Raw genomic sequence first — 21,199 nt, 5'->3', positions numbered from 1 at the left:
GAGAGAGAGACACACACACACACACACACACACACACACACACACACACACACATACGTTACCTCATGTAAACACACTAGTAGTACTCGACATCCTCTGACGTTTCTACTTTACGGGTACCACACCTTTTACACCGTGTTGTTTACTTTGAGCCAGCTGCCTTCTAATTAAGGTTTTTGTCGTGAAGTGAGGAGGCTTCATTTACAGAACTTCTCACTGCAACTTTCAAAGCAAGAGACACAAATAATAAGGAAACAGAGCGTATGACAACAGTTCACAACGTCAAACACAAATATGAGAGATGAAATAGACATTCATGCAGAAATGATGGGCTTGGCTCACTGCCTACATTTGCTCCACAGAGAGAGAGAGAACAGTCATAGCGAGAGGCCTGTGAGTGATGTGTAGTATTTTTACTAGTTACTGCTAACTTTATATCCTGTTAATGTAGCAACTGGAAAGAGAAGATAAGGACTTAAACTTGCTTCATGGAACTTTTGGAGAATTTTGTCCCCAAAATATGTCCCAAGAATGTCCCAATTTAAAACCCCCTTTGCACTTTTAAGGGATAAGAAATATTTAGTTTGAAGAAAACCGATAAGAAAATGATGTAATTCTTCCATAGTGGTTAGTGTAGCATTCAGTGTGCGTGAGCTTGTTTTGACACTGTTGTGGAATGTGTCTGTGTGTGTAATCTCTGTGACAGGATGTACAGACGAAGCTCCAACATGGCCGGTCTAAGTTATCCCCAAGATGTCATCACTGTGCTCAAGGTATTAACGTGTGTTTGTGTATAGTGGAAAGCTCAGTGGCGGCTGGTGGTAGGGCCATCTAATCAATTTCAGCAAACATCCCCGTATGATTCAATGCAACAAAAGGTATCAAACACGTATTACTACTTTGCAGTTAAATATTTAACATTTATTCCAACACTTTGACATAAGTTTGGTTGGCCCCCAAGCTGAATCTATTTTAGGGCCCTGATTAGATAAATTGTATGTCAAACTGATATTTTTAATCAGTAATTGTTAAGCGGTGTGTGGTGTTGAGGACCCAAATGCACAGACGCAGCAGTTCAAGTTCCTAGGGCGGACTTTATTGCGACAAAAACAAAACACAACGAATAGACACAAACAAATACCACCGGTAATGTCCAGCGAACAAAAGGGGATCCACCTCCCCTGCTCCAGAGTCAGGAGGGCAACTCTACCGCTCTTGTGAACAATGTTCCTGAAGCACGCCGGCCGGATACCGCTCCAGAGTCGGGAGGGCAACTCAACCGCTCTTGTGAACAATGCTCTTGAAGCAGCAAACCAGACTGGAACTGGAACAACCCGACAAATGAGCCAGGTATGCAGTGGTCCCTAAATCACCTGCCGGTGATCAAGGCAATGCACAACAGCTGGGATGAATCCAACAGTACCCCCCCCCCCTTAACGGGAGCCTCTTGGCGAACCACCGGATCTACCAGGGTTCTGTTGATGGTAGTCTCTAATGAGCCCCGGATCAAGAATCCGAGAACGGGGCACCCAGCACCGTTCCTCTGGGCCATACCCCTCCCAGTCTACCAGGTACTGATATCCCCTACCCCGCCAGCGGACATCCAGGAGGCGATTGACCATGTAGACGGGGCCCCCCTCAATGAGACGGGGGGGTGGAGGGGGTACAGGCGGAGGATTTAAGGGACTGGAGACAACGGGTTTGAGGAGAGAGACATGAAATACTGGGTGAATTCTCATGGAACGAGGCAGCTGAAGTTTTACGGACACCGGGTTGACGATGGAGATGATGGGATAAAGACCGACATATCTGGGGGAGAGCTTCCTACACTCGGTGCGGAGGGGGATGTCCTTGGCCGAAAGCCACACCAATTGACCAACACGGTAGTCCGGGGCTGGAACACGCCGTCGATTCGCCGATCTCCTGTTCTGCTCTGCTGTGCGAAGTAGAGCGGACCGAGTCTCCCCTCACACGCGCCTACAACGACGGGCATTGCTTTGGACCGAAGGTACGGCAACCTCAACCTCCTGGCTGGGGAACAGGGGAGGCTGAAAACCCAAAGAGGCCTCAAATGGGGACAGCCCGGTGGCAGTAGATGTGTGGGAATTGTGGGCATACTTGACCCACGGGAGGTGACGGCTCCATGACGAGGGATTGGTGGCGGTCACACACCTGAGGATGGCCTCGAGCTCCTGGTTCATCCTCTCAGTCTGGCCATTAGTCTGTGGGTGGAATCCTGAGGAGAGGCTGGCCGTGGCGCCGAGGGTGTGACAGAAGGCCTTCCACAACTGGGACGAAAACTGAGGACCGCGGTCCGAAACTATGTCCGCCGGGATGCCATGAAGCCTCACCACATGTAGGACTAGCAGATCGGCGGTTTCGCGGGCCGATGGAAGCTTGGGCAGGGGAATTAAGTGAGCAGCCTTTGAAAACCGGTCCACAACCGTCAGAATGACGGTGTTGGTGTCAGATGGAGGGAAACCAGTAACGAAATCCACCCCGATATGGGACCACGGGCGTTGGGGCACAGGAAGTGGTCTGAGTAACCCCACGGAAGGTCGATGCGAAGCCTTGTTGCGGGCGCACGTAGTGCAGGCCAGCACATACGAACGCGTATCCTCCTCGAGAGACGGCCACCAAAAGATGCGGCGGAGCCAGTTTATGGTTCGGCGGATCCCCGGGTGGCCCGAGAGACGGGACTCGTGGGCCCACCGCAGGACTTGGGAATGGGCGGCCTCAGGAACAAACAGGCGGTTCGGGGGACCTCCTCCGGGGTCAGGCTGGGTGTGCTGGGCCTCACGTACCACCCTCTCAATCTCCCAGGTGACTGCACCCAGCACGCACGAGGCGGGCAGGATGGTGTCGAGAGTAGAACCTCCCTCCTCCGGAGCAAACTGACGGGAGAGTGCGTCCGGCTTGGTGTTCTTGTGCCCTGGCCGGAAGGTGATGGTGAAGTTGAAGCGTGTGAAGAACAAAGCCCAGCGGGCCTGGCGGGAATTGAGGCGTCTCGCCGAATGGATATATTCCAAATTGTGGTGGTCGGTCCATACAATGAAGGGAAGCACCGATCCCTCCAGCCAGTGCCTCCACTCCTCCAAGGCTAACTTGACCGCCAACAGTTCGCGGTTGCCAACGTCATAATTCCTCTCCGCCGTGGACAATCTGCGGGAGAAGAAGGCACAAGGATGGAGCTTGGAGTCGGAAGCGGACCGCTGGGAAAGTACCGCTCCGACTTCGGTGTCCGAGGCGTCCACCTCGACGACAAACTGGCGGGTCTCGTCTGGGTGGACCAGAATCGAGGCCGAGACGAACCGATCCTTGAGGGCACGAAAGGCCCCGTCGGCCTCTGGGGTCCATGAAAAACGGACCTTGGAAGAGGTGAGTCGTGTCAGTGGTTCTGCCGTTCGGCTGTAGTTCCGGATGAACCGACGATAGAAATTGGCGAACCCCAGAAACTGCTGAAGCTTCTTTCTTGAAGTGGGCACCGGCCACTCCGTTACTGCCTTAACCTTCTCGGGGTCCTTTCTCACCTGACCCTCCTCGATAAAGACCCCCAGGAACTGCACAGATGTAACGTGAAACTCACACTTCTCAGCCTTCACGAAGAGCTGATTCTCCAACAGCCGTTGCAAAACCAGGCGAACATGGTTGGTGTGCTCCTGGGGATTCGGGGAGAAGATGAGAATATCGTCAATATACACAAACACAAAGCGGTTCAAGAATTCGCGGAGGACATCGTTCACCTGGGCCTGAAAGACGGCAGGGGCATTAGTTAGTCCAAACGGCATCACCAAATATTCAAAGTGTCCCAGGGGTGTGTTAAAGGCCGTCTTCCATTCGTCCCCCTCGCGAATTCGGACCAGGTGGTAAGCGTTGCAGAGATCCAGCTTGGTGAACATCTTGGCTCCAGCTAGGGATTCGAAAACAGAGGACATCAACGGCAACGGATACTTATTCTTAATAGTGATTTGATTCAAACCTCTGTAGTCGATGCAGGGACAGAGGCTCTTGTCCTTCTTCGAGACGAAGAAGAAACCCGCTCCCACAGGTGATGAAGAGGGGCGTATGATTCCAGCGGCGACCGAGTCCGTGATGTACCTCTCCAAAGACTCACGTTCTGGCCGGGAGAGATTATATAACCGGCTCGAGGGAAGTGGAGCGCCCGGGAGCAGGTCAATGGCACAACCGTATGGACGATGAGGGGGAAGTGAAAGAGCCCGCTCCTTGCTGAACGCCTCTCCCAAATCCACATACTCCTGAGGCACTGCGACGAGGCCAGGACCGGTGTCAGGCCTGCTGGGAGGAATAACCTGACGGGGCAGCGCAGACCTGAGGCAGCGAGAATGACAGGCAGAACTCCAACCGGTGATCCTACCTCCAGCCCAATCAATCTGAGGATTATGACCCCTGGCGGAGACCGAGCAGGCGCTGTACAACGTCCCGGGTGTACACCGGGTGGTCGAATACGCTCTCGAAAGCCTCCTTGAAGCGCTTGTAGGAGACCCGAGCAGGGCGTCTGTGGAGCCATGCCTCAGCCCAGACCAGCGCCTTACCACGTAACAAACCCACCATATATGCCACCTTCGCATTGTCCGAGGCGTACGTGCGGGGCTGCTGGGTGAAAACAAACCGATACTGGAGCATGAACCCTCGGTACTCCCCAGACGCTCCACCATAAGGCACAGGAGAGGGAACAAAGGACTCACGGGTGCAGGCGGACTCCTCGTCCTCCGGGACCGGCCCTGCGGCGGCGGGGCGGCGCAACGAGAGGTTGTGCAACATGCCTCCGATCTCCTCCATCTGGGATCCGATGGTACGCTGGGAGTTCAGTAAGTCCTGCAACACCTGCTGGTGTTGGCCGAGGAGAGCGCCCTGCGAGGCAACCGCTCCCTGTAGCTGATCTGCAGAAAGCGATGCTGCTGCGGCGGCTGGGTCCGTCATCATTGGTCGGGTTGTTCTGATAAGCGGTGTGTGGTGTTGAGGACCCAAATGCACAGACGCAGCAGTTCAAGTTCCTAGGGCGGACTTTATTGCGACAAAAACAAAACACAACGAATAGACACAAACAAATACCACCGGTAATGTCCAGCGAACAAAAGGGGATCCACCTCCCCTGCTCCAGAGTCAGGAGGGCAACTCTACCACTCTTGTGAACAATGTTCCTGAAGCACGCCGGCCGGATACCGCTCCAGAGTCGGGAGGGCAACTCAACCGCTCTTGTGAACAATGCTCCTGAAGCACGCCGGACGGATACCGCTCCAGAGTCGGGAGGGCAACTCAACCGCTCCTGTAGTCAATGCTCTTGAAGCAGCAAACCAGACTGGAACTGGAACAACCCGACAAATGAGCCAGGTATGCAGTGGTCCCTAAATCACCTGCCGGTGATCAAGGCAATGCACAACAGCTGGGATGAAGGAGAGGGGCGTGGCAGTGGGCGGAAACCGGGGGTGGGGACTTACGAGCAGACAGGGAATCCAACAGTAATTTGCTGCATTTGCCCATGGATTTCTCACCTGCTCTGATTTTTTTGTCAAAATTCTCCAACCAATAGGATGCCAGTTGTAGTGTTGGCCAATGAAATGACCCCTGCCCCGTTGCAGATGTGCTTTCTCTAGGGCTTTTTGAATAAAAGGATAGGATATCAGCCACCATACTTTTTCTTTTACTATAATAACTACACCCTCGACTATTACTGGACCCAAATTTTTCATTTTGAATGAATATATATATCCCCAAAAGGGAAATTTCGTGTCGAGTGGCAGCCATTTACACAGAAAATACGCGGTACGCGAACAAGGATGCCGTTAATAAACCACAGCAACTCGCTTGTTGACTGCTGCATACAGAGCGAGACATTAGCTGTCTAATGCCAGCTGAAACTGAGGAGGTAACCACCCCTTAATAGATCCATGTTCTGCCAACATTAGCTTTCTTCCTACGCAATTTAATAGAAGCTGTCACCTGATTCATTCCACTATTGTGCCATTATATCTGTTGCATTTATAAAACCCTGAACATGTCTGTTGTCTTAAATATGTTGTATTCATGAAAGAGCAATACTGATGAATCCCACACACATCCATAGAGTTTTGCAGGTAACAATAATTTAAAAAATACCCACACTGCTTTAATGTTTCCAGTTCTACATTTGTATGAAAACATCTAGACTAAATTGTAACGTCTATTTTATACCCATGATAACTCAAAATAAAAAAGGAACCTTAGCAATTAACAGATGAGTGGGTATATAGACAGACATCTGCTAATGAAATGTGTTTCTATTTTTCCGTTCTAGCATGTGGACATGTGGTCCTTTGATGTGTTTGCACTGAACGATGCCAGTGGGGACCACGCTCTGAAATTTGTCTTCTATGAGCTATTCACCAGATATGACTTGATCAATCGTTTCAAGGTATGCCAACAAACTCCCATTGCTGATATGTGCCGTTTCTCAATTAGCGTTCTTCTCTGTACTTGTGGACTCGTGAAACGTCATCAGTCGCGGCCCAAGTTCTGTTCCAATTCAAAAGTCCGCTTCTCGCCAAGAACGGTGACAATGCCCGGATGATCCGCCCATTTTATCCAGGATGCATCAGAGCAGACTTGAGCGTACTTGAGAGAGCCAATATCCCAGAATGCATTTCGGACCAGCAAATGGGGAACAATGGTGGATGAGAAAACTCATAACTGAAAGTTGACATTCTCTGAATACTACCGTTGTTGAGTCACAAAATGTAATTTTAGGATGTTTTCAGGCGAGAAGTTAACTGTTTAAGCATCAAATCTGTGGTCGCTTTGTCAATAATCAGCCGACTTGAAAAGAAACGCCGACAGTCTGAGGTCCTACTTGCGAGACCGGTGAGCCCTGCAGCACCGGGCTGTCAGCGCTCTGCTGCCCGCCGAGAGCAGCCTGATCTCGGCTGGACTTTTAGAAATGATCCGCTGGCTCCGATGTCTCTGTATCGATTAAACATGAGTTATAATTCGGTTTCGCGGATTTAACAAGCAATCATTATTATTTATTCACAGTCACATTAAATCAGTTTGACGGAGGGAAAGGTTAAGATTTATAACTTAAGATTTTTATTTAACTGTTACTTTGAACCACAGCGGTGTCTTATTATTTTTGACCGAATTATTTGCAATTATATGTGTATCTATATAAATATATAACTGTATATATATGAAATACATATTTATAAACACACACACATATATATATATATATATATATATATATTAAACAGGTGTTCCTAATAATCCTTTAGGTGAGTGAATGTGAGTGTCAATTTCTCATTAATGCAATTATCTAATCAACCAATCACATGGCAGTTGAAAAAGCCATGTGAAAAACATCCAGTATGCGGCAATCCTGTGGGCCAAAATGCCTTGTTGATGCTAGAGGTTGGAGGAGAATGGGCCGACTGATTCAAGCTGAAGAAGAGCAACTTTGACTGAAATAACCACTTGTTACAACCGAGGTATGCAGCAAAGCATTTGTGAAGCCACAACACGCACAACCTTTAAGCGGGTGGGCTACAACAGCAGAAGACCCTACCGGGTACCACTCATCTCCACTACAAATAGGAAAAAGAGGCTACAATTTGCAAGAGCTCACCAAAATTGGACAGTTGAAGACTGGAAAAATGTTGCCTGGTCTGATGAGTCTCGATTTCTGTTGAGACATTCAGATGGTCAGAATTTGGCGTAAACAGAATGAGAACATGGATCCATCATGCCTTGTTACCACTGTGCAGGCTGGTGGTGTGGTGTAATGGTGTGGGGGATGTTTTCTTGGCACACTTTAGGCCCCTTAGTGCCAATTGGGCATCGTTTAAATGCCACGGCCTACCTGAGCATTGTTTCTGACCATGTCCATCCCTTTATGGCCACCATGTACCTATCCTCTGATGGCTACTTCCAGCAGGATAATGCACCATGTCACAAAGCTCCAATCACTACGTCAGTACTCGGGCCCTAATAATAATACTTAGCATTTCAATAGGTCCTCGATCTGACTACGTCAGTGCTCGGGCCCTAATAATAATACTTAGCATTTCAATAGGTCCTCGATCTGACTACGTCAGTGCTCGGGCCCTAATAAAATTTTCGCCGAGTCGGATGGGTGTGCCAATTTTGAAGAATGTAGGTTTATCCCAAGCACCTCTTTTCCCTGCGCATAGTTCGACAATAATAAACAAACATTCGAATAACAATAGGTCCTCGACTCTGACTACGTCAGTGCTCGGGCCCTAATAATAAAATAAAATCAAGTAATATATCCATCCATCCATCCATTATCAGCCGCTTATCCGGGGTCGGGTCGCGGTGGCAGCAGGTTCAGCAGGCCGACCCAGGCTTCCCTCTCACCTGCAACACTTTCCAGCTCATTCTGGGGGATCCCGAGGCGTTCCAAGGCCAGCCGGGAGACATAATCCCTCCAGCGTGTCCTCGGTCTTGCCCGGGGTCTCCTACCAGTTGGGCGTGCCTGGAAAACCTCTAATGGGAGGCGTCCAGGAGGCATCCTGACTAGATGCCCGAACCACCTCAGCTGACTCCTTTCGACACGAAGGAGCAGCGACTCGACTCCAAGCTCCCCCCTGATGTCCGAGCTCCTTACCCTATCTCTAAGGGTGAGCCCGGCCACCCTGCGGAGGAAGCTCATTTCGGCCGCTTGTATCCAAGATCTCGTTCTTTCGGTCACGACCCAGAGTTCGTGACCATAGGTGAGGGTTGGAACATAGACCGACCAGTAAATGGAGAGCTTCGCCTTCCGGCTCAGCTCCCTCTTCACCAGGACGGACCGGTACAGCGCCTGTTTTACAGCTGCAGCCGCACCGATCCGTCTGTCGATCTCCCGCTCCACCTTACCCTCACTCGTGAACAAGACCCCAAGATACTTGAACTCCTTCGCTTGGGGTAGGCAGTTTGTCCCCACCTGGAGGGAGCAATCCACCGGTTTCCGGCAGAGCACCATAGCCTCAGATTTGGAGGCGCTAACTCTCATCCCTGCCGCTTCACACTCGGCTGCAAAACGCCCCAGTGAATGCTGGAGGTCACAGTCCGAGGAGGCAAACAGGACCACATCATCCGCGAACAGCAGAGAGGCGATCCCGAGACTCCCGAACCGGATCCTCTCCGCCCCCTGGCTGCGCCTAGATATCCTGTCCATGAAGGTCACGAACAGGACCGGTGATAAAGGGCAGCCCTGGCAGAGGCCAATACCCACCGGGAACGTGTCTGACTTACTACCGAGGATACGGACACAGCTCCTACTGCAGGCGTACAGAGACCGGATAGCCCGAGCCAACGGGTCCGGCACCCCATACTCCCGCAGCACCCCCCACAAAAACCCCCGAGGGACCCGGTCGAAAGCCTTCTCCAAGTCCACAAAGCACATGTAGACTGGTTGGGCAAACTCCCAGGACCCCTCCAGTAGTCTTGCAAGGGTAAAGAGCTGGTCCACTGTTCCACGACCGGGACGGAATCCGCACTGCTCGTCTTGAATCCGAGGTTCGACAAGCGGTCGGAGCCTCCTTTCCAGCACCCTGGCATAAGCTTTTCCCGGGAGGCTGAGCAGTGTGATGCCACGATAGTTTGAGCACACTCTCCGGTCCCCCTTCTTGAAGATGGGAACCACCACCCCGGTCTGCCAGTCCATGGGCACTGTTCCCGACCCCCACGCGACACTGAAAAGGCGTGTCAACCAAGACAGCCCAACAATGTCCAGCGCTTTTTTGATCCAACTCACCACCAGGTGGTGATCAGTTGACAGCTCTGCTCCTCTCTTCACCCGAGTGTCCAAGACATACGGCCGCAGATCAGATACGACTACAAAGTCGATCATTGATCTCCGGCCTAAGGTGTTCTGGTACCAGGTACACTTATGAGCCACCTTATGCTCGAACATGGTGTTCGTTATGGACAAACTGTGGCTAGCACAGAAGTCCAACAACAAAACACCATTCGGGTTCAGATCGGGCAAGCCGTTCCTCCCAATCACGCCCCGCCAGGTTTCTCTGTCATTTCCCACATGAGCGTTGAAGTCTCCCAGGAGAACTATGGAGTCGGCAGGCGGCGCCCTTTCCAGGACCCCTCCCACCGACTCCAAGAAGGCCGGATACTCTGAACTGCTGTTCGGTGCATAAGCACAAACAACAGTCAGAGCTTTACTCCCTGCAACCCGTAGGCGCAGGGAGGCGACCCTCTCGTTCTCCGGGGAAAACTCCAACATAGCGGCGCTCAGCCGGGGGCTCGTGAGTATCCCCACTCCCGCCCGGCGCCTCTCACCCTGGGCAACTCCAGAAAAGGACAAAGTCCAACCCTTCTCCAGGAGCTTGGTTCCAGAGCCCATGCTTTGCGTGGAGGTGAGCCCAACTAAATCTAGCTGGTACCGCTCCACCTCCTGCACCAGCTACGGCTCTTTCCCCGCTAGCGAGGTGACGTTCCACGTCCCTAGAGCTAGACTATGCTGCCGGCGATCGGCTCGCCCAGGTCTCCTGTCTGGCCCGCCGCCCGGTCTGCATAGCACCCGACCCCGATAATTCTCCCCGCGGGTGGTGGGTCCATGGGGTGACTGCTGCTCCATGTTGTTTCTTCGGGCTGAGCCCGACCGGGGCCCATGGGCGAAAGCCCGGCCACCAGACGCTCGCCGACGAGCTTCCCTCCTGGGTCTGGCTCCGGGAGGGTGCCCCGGTTTCCCTTGTCCGGGCGAGGTTACTTCAGACCGTGGGCTGCTATTCATCAGGGTTTTTTGAACCGCTCTTAGTCTGGGCTCTCCCCCGAGACCTGTTTGCCTTGGGAGACCCTACCAGGGGCTGACGCCCCGGACAACATAGCTCCCAGGATCACTGAGCCACTCAAACTCCTCCACCACGTTAAGGTGGCGATTCATTGGAGGAGTCAAGTAATATAAATAAATATAAATAAGCAGTAAAACAGTAGAATATTAATATACAGACTGAATAGAAAAGTATATATATATATAAAAAGTACTTAAACGTAAACGTATTGCACGTAATATTGCACCAGGTGAATGCTAAAGTGACCAAGTTCAGATCAAGTGTTCGATTGTCAAAGTGGTTTACTGGGAGCTCACACCGGGGATGAATCAGCCGGTGACTGAAGGAGCTGTGCAGCGCTGCCAGAGTGTCCTGCATGGGGTGGGAGGCGTGGCTCATCATGGACGAGAGCTTCGTCATCATCCTCCTGTCCCCCACCACCTCCACGGTATCCAGAGGACGTCCCAGCACGCTGCTGGCCTTCTTTACCAGCTTGTTCAGTCTCCTCCTGTCAGCTGCAGTGATGCTGCTGCTCCAGAAGACCACTCCATAAAAGATGGCTGATGCCACCACCGAGTCAAAGAAGGTCTTCAGGAGTGCTCCCTGCACCCCAAAAGACCTCAGTCTCCTCAGCAGAAAGAGTCTGCTCTGACCCTTTTTATAAAGTGCATAAGCGTGGTCAGACCAGTCCAGTTTGTTGTTCAAGTGAACACCCAGGTAGTATTTGCCGATCTCAATGTCCAGTCCCTGGATGCTCACCGGTACCGGAGGAGGGCGTTTACCCCGGCGGAAGTCCACCACCAGCTCCTTGGTCTTACTGTTTATCTGGAGGCGCTTTCGCTGGCACCATCCTAAAAAGTCCTGGTTCAGTCTCTGTATTCCCTGTCGTCATTGGCGGAAATGAGGCCGACGATTGCAGAGTCGTCAGAGAACTTTTGCAGGTGGCAGTTTGCAGAGTTGTGGTTGAAGTCCGATGTGTCTATGGAGAAGAGGAATGGAGCCAGAACGGTTTCTTGTGGGGCTCCCGTGCTGCAGGACACCCGATCTGACTCACACTCCCGTATCCGCACATACTGTGGACGGTTGGTGAGGTAGTCCAGGATCCATGCAGTCAGGTGGTGGTCCACCCTGGGGCAGTAGTCCACAGGGAGTGCAGATGATGGGGGTTGCAGCAGAGAGGACTGGGTGGGGGGAGGGGTGGATGGCTGGTCAAATCTATTAAAAAATAAATTTAAGTCATTCACCCACTTTTGGTCCCCCTCAGGCTGTTGGTTGGGCCCCTTGAACCCAGAAATGGCCTTGAGGCCCTTCCAGACCCCAACGATGTTCTTCTGCTGCAGCTGGTCCTCCATCTTCATCCTGTAGATCTCTTTCCCCTCCCTGATCTTCATCCTCAGCTCCCTCTGCACAGTCCTCAGCTCCTCTTTGTTGCCAGATCTAAAAGCCCTCTTTTTCTCCTTGAGGACGGTCTTTATCTCTGGGGAAATCCAGGGTTTGCCGTTTGAGAAGCACCGCACAGTCCTGGTGGGTAGAGTGTTCTCCACACAGAAGTTGATTAAAGTCCCCAGAGAGAAGGAGGAGAGCATTGGGGTGTTGTGTCAGCAGCCTGCTTGTCGCCGAGTGGATGACGTCACAGGCTGCTTCAGCGTCAGCAGAGGGGGGGGATATACGCAGCCACCATGATAACGTGCGAGAATTCCCTTGGTGGATAGTGTGGCCTCATGCTAACAGCTAACAGCTCAATGTCCTTAGTGCAGGTCTGCTCCTTAATAGTGATGTGCCCAGAGTTACACCATCTATCGTTCACAAACACTGCCAGTCCTCCTCCCTTCCTCTTACCGCTCTCCGTTGTCCTGTCCGCCCGTATGATGTGGAACCCGTCCAGCGCAGCGTGCGTGTCCGGAGTTAGCTCAGTTAGCCAAGTCTCTGTGAACACCATGAGGCTATACTCCCGGTATTCCCTCTCATGGCGAGTCAACGCCGTGAGCTCGTCCATCTTGTTAGGGAGAGACCTCACGTTTCCCATGATGATGGAGGGTAGGACGGGTTTGGAGCGTCTTTTCCTGGCGCGACGTTCCGCCCCCGCACGGCTTCCCCGTTTCTTCCTCCTCAGCTCGCAGGGAACATCGGGTCTCTCCTCGGGTAGTAGCACCGCTGTGTCCCAGAATGCTAACAGCTGGTCCCTTGTGTAAACAACTGGACCATGGCTGCGTGCTGGGTCCCCAGACACGGAGGTGAAAATTGAAATTAACAACAGGTAGACCACGACAAGCTCGACGTGTCTAGCTGCCATACTGCACCGTTAAAAACTGTAACTAGTCGCAGGAGGAAAAAAGTGACAAGAAGTAACAAGAAATAACATAATATAAGAAAAACTAAGTTGTGAGCAGGAGCTACTGTAAAAGGCAGCCACTCGTGCGGCGCCGGAAGTAGTAAACACAATATATATATATATATATATATATATATATATATATATATATATATATATATATATATATATATATATATATATACAATGATATGTGTGTGTCTGTGAAACCATTGCAAAAAGAAACATATTTTGTTTGACAGTACAAAAGGGCAACCATGGCCCTGCTGATGCAACTGGCCTGGAGCCGGTCCTGCCAGCTGCCATGGCCCTGCTTTCTCCTCCCACTGCCCCTGGGATGCCCCTCCTCTCTACCTCCTTCTGCTTAATGGATCGTGGCTATCTGGATCATGGACCATGCATACTACTCATTATATGAATAATTTCTGTCACATTCATTGAATGTGCTATAATTTCGTTACGTTATTCATTCTGGCCACATGGCATGTATTGCTTCTGTCCATCCGGGGAGAGGGATCCTCCTCTGTTGCTCTCCCTCAGGTTTCTTCCCCTTTTTTCCCTGTGAAAGGGTTTTTACTATCTTTATTGGGGGAGTTTTTCCAGAACCGATGTGAGTTCCCGGGATAGGGATTTAATGTGTACAGATTGTAAAGCCCTCCGAAGCAAACTTGTATTTGTGATGTTGGGCTATATAAAATAAACTGAATTGAATTGAAATACTTTACAGTGAAGAATCAGAGTGAACTCATGAGCAACAACAGCTGAGGTGGTGACGTCATGAAGTCAGCTGCTGTTCCAATTGCAGAAAGATCGTCCTGCGTCCTCCCGTCCTTGAGAGTCTGGACTCCCAAGTCCAAACTCCAAAAGTTCACAAGTCCGTACTTGTGTACTTGGTTATTGAGAAACGGCCTCAGTGTTTCTTGGCATCTGACACCAACGCTCTTTTAGCGTGTGTATGCAACGCACCGCCAGCGGAATCACAGGCAGAGCCACAGACATAGTATCAAGTGTGAGACAGTCCACACAGGACGGGAGGTCTTACACACAGCCCTTTCGTCCAGGAGATCACTGTTTGTGTCCAGTGTGAAGCTAAAAGTAATTGTTGATATATTTTTTTTCTGTGAAGACAGGAGTTTATTTGGAAAAGACACTATGTATGTAATGAGCATGTATTGACATGCCTTCAGTGACGCCAACACTGAGCGTCATATTCTGAAGCTTAGTGCCACGGAGCAGCTTTGTTATTGGGCCCATTGGGCTGAGAATGTGTTTGTGTGATCATATGTTTATTATTTTGTTTCTAGACATTTGCTAATACCTGGTTCAAATGTGTCATTGGGGAAACTGGATGGAAATTATCACATTGATAAATATAAAAAGCACGATACAAGTACAGTCCATTTACTATTTATCTATTGCGCTCTTTCCAAAACAGATTTGATATAAAATTACAGTAGCAGCCTGTGATTTGTTTTTATTCTTTATATTGAAATCAGACGGTGGGCATTATATTATGTGAATGAGGTAGTTTTAATTGCTGAAGAGCAACAAATATCTGCAGATTATGCTGAACATTGTTGCGGACTGGTGCTGGATATGGAGGCCAGTGGTAAAACAGGACTAAACACCAATAGTACATTTTAGATCAAAATCATCAGAGAGAAGTTCAGTTGTTTTTAACTTTGGTTCAACAGTGCTGTCATACTCTGACCAGTATATACAGTACAAAATTACATTATTCATTGCTGTCTCTTGGCTAAGGGTTTGAAATGGGAGCTGTCGCCGGCGACAGGAAGTAACAGGCACACAGGAAGGAAAACTAAAGCTACTGTAACACCTCGAATATGTACGCCATTGACGTAACAGATGTCCACAAGGGGCCTTTGGAATGGCATAAAATCTATTTCTAGTTATGGGACCAGTAATCCCAGTTTGCCTAGTGCTGGGATCAATGCAAATGAAGCAAACCAGTTTTTTGCAAGGTTTGATGAAGTGGATTTCTCTGCATCTCTTGCACTGAGTAGTCCTGAGGACTGTAGCCCAGACATTCTAATAAATGTTGAGGAGGTTCGACAGCAGTTAAAACACCTCAAGGTGAACAAGGCAGCCCTGATGGTATCCATCCACACCCTGAAGGTCTGTGCTGACCAGCTATGCTCAGTCCTTCATTATATCTTTTCCTTGTCTCTGTCTTCCTCTAAAATTTCAGTAATGTGGAAATCATCTTGTTTAGTTCCTATCCCAAAGGCCAACAGTGTGAGGAGTCATAGTCTCACTAACCTGAGACCTATAGCCCTGACGTCGCACATAATGAAATGTTTTGAAAGGGTCCTGGGTCACCTGACGAGACAGGTCTCAGTCTTCCAGGATCCCTTGCAGTTTGCATACAGGAAGGGTGTAGGGGAGACGATGCACTACTTTTTATGCTCCACAGTATTTATAGTCATCTGGAAACCACTGCCAGTTCTGTTAGGATCATGTTTTTTGACTTTTCTAGTGCTTTTAATACAATTCAACCACACCTTTTAGCTAAAAAACGTATGACTTTTAAACTACACAATACAACTATTGCATGGGTTTTGGATTACCTTTTATCTCGACCACAGTTTGTCAGGCTTGATAAAAAACGTTTTTTTCCACTATTTTAACTAAAACTGGAGCACCACAAGGAACAGTTTTATCCTCCTTTATATTCTCACTTTACACAGCTGACTATAGGCAGAGATACGTGTCCTGTAACATTCAAAAATTTTTAGATGACACTGCTCTGGTTGGTCTACTTACTTACTTAAGCACTGACCTGGCCTATAAACTGGAGGTTGAATCTTTTGTCAGCTGGTGTGATGACAATTTCTTAAAACTAAATATTGGAAAGACCAAAGAGCTGGTCATTGATTTCAGAAGGAAGAAGTAGGAGGTATCCCCAGTGATAATTGCAGGTCAGCAGATAGAAATTTTCCAGTCATATAAATATCTTGGGGTCCATCTGGACAGTAAATTGAACTGGAAAAAGAACACTGATGCTGTATTTAAAAAGGCTCAGTGAAGACTTTTCTTCTTGAGGAAGCGTAGGTCCTTCGACATAAGCAGAAAGCTTCTTCATGTGTTTTATCAGGGGATCTGAGCTAGTGTCTTCTTCTATGCTGTGCTCTGCTGGGGGGGCGGCATCACTGCGGACGATAGAAACAGGATCAATAAGATGATCAGAAAGGCTGGCTCGGTGATTGGCTTTCCCCCAGACTCACTAGAGGTCACTATAGAAAAAAGAACAAAGGCCAAGTTAAAAACAATTGTTTCTTTTGAAGGCCGTCCACTACACTGTGTTTTTAAAGGACTCAGAAGTACATTTAGTGAGACTCAGGATGCCACAGTGTTCTATGAACCACTCAGAAGGTCGTTTATACCAGCAGCAGTTCGATTTTTTAATGAACACCTTTAGTTGTGGTTTTTAGATTTTTAGATTTCAATGATGTCGGTCATGTGTCTTGTATCGCATGGCTTGTGTCTTGTTTCATTTGGCATTTGTTTTGGTGTTTGTTCTTTGTAATTTGTCACTTGTCTGTGAACATTGTCTGTTGTTGTTTGTATGAGTCTGACTTTTTGGTGAAACAAGAGTTTCCCCACTGGGGATTAATAAAGTTTTTAAAATAAAAAATAAAAAATTCTGAACGTTAAGAAGCGTAGCTTTCCAATATCATGCAGTACTGGTAAACAATAATGGTAAAAAAACGGTGGCGAGCTTATCTGTGGGGGAGGGGTGGAAGAGAGCAGAGAGCAGGTGAGAGACTTTGACTGGCTTTCACTGCCTTTCACTGGCCTTTTGAGGTGTGTTTACTTTGGAAATAATATGTTGGGGTTGTAAATAATAGTATTAGTATAGTTTCTGAGAGTTCTGCCACTTGCTGGCCCACGTAAACCCCCCACTAAAGGCCAATTTCCTGTCCCCACAAACACAAAGAAGGACACTGGGAAATGGACAGACAGAATGCCATTCTGGGAGGAAACAGTGTACTAGCTGCATGTAAAAGCCTGCCTGGGTGTGTGAGTAGTGCAATAATGGGTTCTGTCTTCAGCTGGACAGGAACTGCTTCAGGGAGATAAATGTAGCCCCCTCTCTAATTGCTGTTCTAAGGAGAGGTCTCATACCATACCCCTGTTGCATGGGAGGTGCATTGAAGAGGGTCTACTCAAAATATCGTTAGTGTGAGCTCAAGCTCCCATGCATTTATTCAGATATACCTGTAGCCCTGGTTAAACCCTGTATTTCCTGCAGTAAATATAGCATTAGGTTAACATATGAATGTCATACACACACATTGAATACAACACCGTCGACATTTAATCTCACACCAAACAACAATCCACAGAGGGTAACAAGAACACCAAGAATATTTAATAGTCCGTGCTATGGTACCATATGTTGGCGCATTTGTTGGAGCTCATGTCGATCCTCCACAGGAGTGGTCAGTACTCACGGTTCCAGAGTGAGCGATAGATACCGTCCCAGAAACCCTTGTGTTCAACCGGAGACGTGATGATAGCAGGAGACTCCGTCCTGCCTACCGGTCCCTCTGCGGCAGTGCCGTGCTCAACACGCCGATCCGCTTCCAACACGACTCTCTGTCCTCGTCGTAGCTGCTACACGTCCTCGCTGTCTTGTATGCAAATGCATGTTCTGAAACAATTGACGCTACGCATTACTCATTTTTCTTCTGCATGCATACCTGCGTTCCAGTTATGTTCACTTCTGGTTATATGCAATGCTAAATAGGTGGAGTACTCTTTTAATTCATTCAGAAGAAAATCTGTTGTTGTATTGCACCTTTTATGAGCTCGGAAAATCAAGTTTGCGATTGAATACATAGTTTTGGTCTACAAAATTGGGAATAACCTGGTCCTTCAAAGGGATGTGACCATGGTTAACTCACATTAATACTGCAGTATTTGTCAGTGTACCTCATATTTGTGTTTCTTCTATTGAAGGTCCCTATTTCTGCCCTCATATCATTTGTGGATTCGTTGGAGGTGGGCTACAGTAAACACAAGAATCCTTATCACAACCTGATGCATGCTGCTGATGTCACACAGACCATCCATTACCTGCTCCTCAAGACTGGCATGGTGGTAAGTCTTGGGTTGGCTTAATGCAAAATGCAGATTGTGTCAGTGAATCTTACAAGTCACTCAGCACATAGATCTTTTCATAACTCTAAACCCAATCAGGGCAGTAAATGATAATTGATTGATGATGTCATCAGAGTTGTCTCAGCTTGGACTACACATTATTGAAAGGCTGCATGACAAACTGGAGGTTTAAGTGACTATGGTTTGTTGTGACTTTTATTGGGGGCAATGTGTGTTACAGCAATGATAGAAGAACAGAAAAATAACTGTTCAGCGAAGCAGTACAAAACAAAGACAAAATCATAAAAACGTAAAACTTAAACGAGTAACCACGGCCAATATATTAATATGTTTTTATCAACCTTATAGAAATGTAATGTATTGAATTTAGTTTTTGTTAACCAGCCGTTGGTAAAGAGATTGTTGAAACTCTTTTTCCAATTTCAGAATATCTGCTTCTGGCTCATTTATCTCTGCCATATATTTATTTTGAAAAACCCTTTGTATAAGATATTCAGAATCAGAATCAGAAACTGTTTATTTGCCAGGAATGTTTACACAAACGAGGAATTTTTCTAGGCGAAAGGTGCATACATTACATATGAGATGTTAGACGAGACAAACAACAATCAACAATCAACGACAACAACAGTGCAATGATATTAAATTAAGTATAAGATAAAGTGCTCAGACAAACAGATAACGTTAATGTAAGTGTATGTTAAAGTGACATGTGTGTTTAAGTTAAAGTGTGTGTTAAGTGGCATGAGTGTTTAATATGAAGTATGCAGGGGAGTGACCGGTAAGAAGAAAGAAAAGAAGAGGAAAGAAAAGAAAGAAAAAAGTCAGAAAAATAGTTCGAAAAATAGTTCTGGGGGTGAAAAAATAGTCAGAAAAGTAGTCAGAAAAATAGTCCTGAGGGTGACAGAATCAGTCAGTGCGGGACCCGGGCTCTGTTGATGAGCCTGACTGCCGACGGGAAAAAACTGTTGGTGTGGCGTGAGGTTTTGGTCCTGATGGAGCTCAACCTCCTGCCAGAGGGAAGGGACTCAAACAGGTTGTGACCAGGGTGAGAGGGGTCAGCTATGATCTTTCTAGCTCGCTTCAGAGTCCTGGAAGCGAACAAGTCCTAGAGGGACGGCAAATTGCAGCCAATCACCCTCTCAGCAGAGCGGATGATGCGCTGCAGCCTGGCCTTGTCCTTGACAGTGGCTGCAGCATGCCAGTTGGAGATGGAGGAGCAGAGGATGGACTCAACGATGGCAGCGTAGAATTGCACCAAAATTTTCTTTGGCAGGTTGAATTTCTTCAGCTGCCTCAGGAAGAACATTCTCTGCTGGGCCTTCTTTTTGATGGCACGTGTAGCTGGGAGAGTTTGTCCTGCAGCAGGGACGGGATGATGGTGTTGAAGGCAGAGCTGAAGTCCACAAACAGGATCCTGACGTAGGTTCCTGGGGAGTCCAGATGCTGGAGCATGTAGTGGAGGGCCATGTTTACAGCATCGTCTACAGACCAGTTGGCCCTGTAGGCGAACTGCAGAGGGTCCAGGAGTGGGTCAGTCAGGTTTTTGAGGTGGGACAGGACCAGGCGCTCAAAAGACTTCATGACCACAGAGGTCAGGGCGACGGGCCTGTACTCATTGAGTCCTGTGATCCTGGGTTTCTTGGGGATGATGGTGGAGGTCTTGAAGCAGTCTGGTACGTGGCATGTCTCCAGGGAGGTGTTGAAGATCTCAGTGAACACCGGAGACAGCCGATCAGCACAGTTCTTCAGGGTGGAGGGGGAGACAGAGTCCGCTGATGGTCTGTGGCTGGCTGATGGGCCTGTGTCAGGACTGCTCCATTGTCTATCAAAGCGACAGTAGAACTCGTTCAACTCGTCTGCCAGGCGGAGGTCGTTCATGGCGTGGGTTTTTTTTGGCTTGTAGTTGGTGATCTGTCTGAGCCCTCTCGAGACAGAAGCAGAGTCACTTGCTGATAGCTGTTTTTGCAGTTTCTCAGAGTGCAGTCGTTTCGCATCTCTCACCACCTTGTTAAACCTGTATTTTGACTCTGTGTACAAGTCTTGTCCTCTTAGATCAAATGAAACTATTAGGGGACGAGGGGCAGTTTGTCTCACAAAACTATTTTATTTGGTCCCCAATAAACTGGCAAAGGTCTGGTCTATGAAGAGGAGTAGGGTTCAGATGCCATCTAAATGTTATCTTTGTCTTTTTCTCACGAGCCTCACATTCCTGTCTGTTGTCTGTGTGTCTTTCTGTCTGTCTGTCTCCCACTCAGCACTGGCTAACTGAGTTGGAGATCTTTGCCATCATTTTTGCAGCTGCCATCCATGACTATGAACATACAGGGACTACCAATAACTTCCATATTCAGACCAGGTAATTCCCTCCCAGCTTTTTAATCAGTGCAGTGTCTGAGGACAGTTTAATATACGCTTCCATGATTAAAATATGACGGGACACGAAAAGGGTAAATAATAAAAAGCTGCTTATTATTCTATTAATTGTTTTCATTTTAAAATAGTTTGTATTGCCTCATACATTATGATAGTTATTATTATTATTATTATTATAATGATGATGATGATTATTATTTCCATTTGAATCCAAAACCTTTTTGAAGTATCCGTGTGGGATTTGCAGGTCAGACACAGCCATGTTGTACAATGACCGAGCTGTTCTGGAGAACTACCACGTCAGTGCTGCGTATCGCCTTCTCCAGCACGACGATGACATGAACATCCTCTCTAATCTCTCGAAAGAAGACTGGAGGTAAGCAGAGATAGTCAAGGTTTACATGGCAGTCTTTTCACAGCTATTGACATTCAATAATATGTGATTTAGAAATAATAATTCCTGCTCTTTAATTAGCATGGCAACACTATACAATACAACCTGCAATGCACAGTGTCATTATGCTGTAGGACTCTGTACATATCGCATACCTAGTGCTTCCTCCTG

The 21,199-nt window shown here is 48.3% G+C and overlaps 1 protein-coding gene across 1 annotated transcript in view; it reads left to right on the top strand.

Moving 5' to 3' along the window:
* pde1ca (phosphodiesterase 1C, calmodulin-dependent a) overlaps positions 1-21,199 on the top strand; it is a gene marked incomplete at both ends in the record, with an annotated part of 70,430 nt that overhangs the window by 18,991 nt on the left and 30,240 nt on the right. The window contains 5 exons of the mRNA XM_079234467.1: positions 707-773; positions 6,296-6,412; positions 18,097-18,237; positions 20,517-20,617; positions 20,882-21,010. Coding sequence (XP_079090593.1) covers positions 707-773; positions 6,296-6,412; positions 18,097-18,237; positions 20,517-20,617; positions 20,882-21,010 — 555 coding nt within the window. The remainder of the gene's footprint in view (positions 1-706; positions 774-6,295; positions 6,413-18,096; positions 18,238-20,516; positions 20,618-20,881; positions 21,011-21,199) is intronic.

This window comes from Taurulus bubalis (assembly GCF_910589615.1).
Source record: "Taurulus bubalis genome assembly, chromosome: 18".
NCBI classification, from domain to species: Eukaryota; Metazoa; Chordata; class Actinopteri; order Perciformes; family Cottidae; genus Taurulus; species Taurulus bubalis.
Note: the sequence above shows the minus strand (reverse complement) of the source record. Positions and strands in the feature narration are given on the sequence as shown.